Below are 2,654 nucleotides of genomic sequence, written 5' to 3'. Positions count from 1 at the left end.
GGGTAGATGTGTGGTGCTTAGGCAATGGTGTGCTGCAAGTAATAGGCTAATATACCCTGCTCTCTTGATGTCCTTGGTTGACAGCACACACATGCAGACCTATGTGTGAGCTGCCTGCTTCACTGCTGCCGAAACTGACTTGGTTCAGCTCCCCTTAGAGATAAGCTTGGCAGGGGAAAATATCTACCCTCTCCATTTCTCTTTATTTTTGACATAGCCACTTGGCTTTACTTCTATTTTGTGTTTTCTTTGTTTGTTTTGCAGGTTCAAGACAAAAGAAGAACAGAAGATATTTAGATAGGATTAGCTTAGTTTTCCTTTCTGTATTTTATTCTTGTAATATTTGTAAGTTGTATTAATATTGGATATTGTAATGACTTTGTAAATGTGTATTCGATTAATAAAATGTAATTTCCCTATTCTTAATTCAACATTGTTTGAATTATAATTGGAAAGTTATAATCTGAATTCAAATTTGAATTCAGATACTTATTTGAATTTCTTTTTATTTTTTATTGTATATGATTGTTTGGAACCCAAATTCCAATTATTGTTGGCATAGTTGTCATTTATATTTGAGTCAAGTTTCACTTGCCTTTCTCACAACTTCTGAAATCAACAAAGGTCATGTCAAAGTTTATCGCACTCGTGTCGCTGACCTTAGTCAATTCCCATCAACACAAGCGAAACCTTGATCTCTTTGTGTTTTAAATAAAAGCGAAAATTCCCGGATTTTCTATGCATGAATGCAATGCACACATCTGTTTCCTCTCTTTTTGTAACCCCAATCTCGGGATATTACAGTCTTTCCCCCTTAAACTAAACTTCGTCCTCGAAGTTTGAACTCTCTCACGTTTCCGGAGTGTGCATCTGACTTATGCAGACTACGACTTCTCTCGAACTCCGTGGTGATCTCACTAGATATAATTGAATATATCCCTTGTCCAGATTCTTCCTTGAATCCATTAGGTTTTGTCTTACTTGAGCTTTCATACTTCTGAGTAAATATTACTCACTTTCTCAAGTTATAGTCAACTTCTTACTTCCTCGAGGTATAAATCTCGGCTTCTGGTCTGACATCCTTCTGAAAGTAGTGTTCGATAATCTTATGAAAATAAGATCGAACCTTCTCTCAGTTCAGACCTTCATCAACTATCTTGCTCAAAGTATTGATTCATATTGGATCCAACTGATCCCTCGCTCTCCCCCTTAGGGATGTCCTAATGGTTGCTAAGCTTATCTTCTCCAACCAACTAGCTCCTTGGTTAGGCTATATGTCTTTTCCTGGGTTTTCTATCGTACTTTTCTAGGGTATCCTATTTGGATTGATTGTGTACCCACATGGCCGTGAATACCAGTACGCTATGTTAGTTGGTTATGCAACTATGGTTATTCCAACTTTACACAGGACAAGTGTGTTGCCCATGAAAGCTTGAGCAATTTAAAGATATTATTCTGCAACAAATATTGTGCTAAATGAAGAAGTTGTTTCAACATACTGATTGGGTCAGAATAAGTATGGTCAAAGTCCTATGCATCCGTCCTTGTGCTCCATCCACTTCCTTGTTCGAACTTCTTAGATGATGAGCTCCCCCGGTGATTTGAAATTTGGTTCATTGCTTCATTTGATCTTCGTACCAAATATGGATCCGGGCATTCTGATTTCATATGACCTAGTTGTCCACATCCAAAACAGGTAATATCCTATTGCGTGCAATCCTTGGCATAGTGACCTTTCCTTGCACAGTTATGGCATCGAACTTGACTATAAAACGGTGTGATTGTCTCATCTCTAGTTTGGAAATTCATCTCTGACTGAGTTTGTTGTATCTGAATTGGTTGTGGTTCCAACCTGGCCTTCCGTTTTCTTTCATTCTTCACTTCTTCATAATCATTCTCCAAAGTAATTGCAGTATCCACTAGCTCGTGGAACCTTGTGCATTTGGTTAGATTCAACTGCATTTTCAGGAATGGATTCATCCCTTTTAAGAACCTTTTTATCCTTTTCTCCTCTGTGTTCACATCCTCTGCTGCATAACGTGATAAACGATCAAACTCTACTAGATAATTCCATACCGACAAGTCATTCTGCTTCAAGGTCTCAAACTCTCTTCTCTTTAGTTCCATGATACTTTCAGGAACCTGGGCTTCTCGGAACTTCTTCTTAAACTCGTCCCACGTGAAAACATGTCCTGAAGGTTGAATTAGAATCATGTTATCCCACCATAACGCTGCTAGTCCTGATAGTAGATAGGTGGCATATCTAACCTTCTCTTCATCATTACACCGAACTGTATTTAATTTCCGCTCCGTGTCCCTCAACCAATCATCCGCATCCATAGGTTCTGGTGCGGTAGCAAAAGTTAGTGGATTGGTTTGTAGAAATTCCGTAAGACTCACTCCTTTTGGCCCTCCATTTCTGATACCTCCATTATTCTCACGTATCAAACGACTGAAAAATTCATTTTGTTGTGCTAAGTTTGCTGCTCTATCCTCAGCCATCCTTTCCATGTGCTCAAAGAATTCTTGCCCAAGCAGTAAAGGGGTTGATGTTGATGATCTAGTGGCAGAGAATGCCTCTTCCATCCGCTTAGCTTCTCTTTCCTGACCTTCTTTTGCTTCCCTCTCTTCATGAGTCGTTACTATTTCCTCAG

At 39.0% G+C, this 2,654-nt stretch overlaps 1 protein-coding gene across 1 annotated transcript; it reads right to left on the bottom strand.

The window, feature by feature from the left end:
* Positions 1–1,704: 1,704 nt before the first annotated feature.
* LOC139831815 (uncharacterized) lies at positions 1,705–2,340 on the bottom strand. Its single transcript, XM_071821152.1, has one exon. The coding sequence runs from the start codon at positions 2,338–2,340 to the stop codon at positions 1,705–1,707; it is 636 nt and encodes a 211-aa protein (XP_071677253.1).
* Positions 2,341–2,654: the final 314 nt, after the last annotated feature.

The sequence above is a fragment of the Lolium perenne genome, chromosome 5 (assembly GCF_019359855.2).
Source record: "Lolium perenne isolate Kyuss_39 chromosome 5, Kyuss_2.0, whole genome shotgun sequence".
Classification (NCBI taxonomy): domain Eukaryota; kingdom Viridiplantae; phylum Streptophyta; class Magnoliopsida; order Poales; family Poaceae; genus Lolium; species Lolium perenne.
This window is presented reverse-complemented; position numbering and strand designations above follow the sequence as displayed.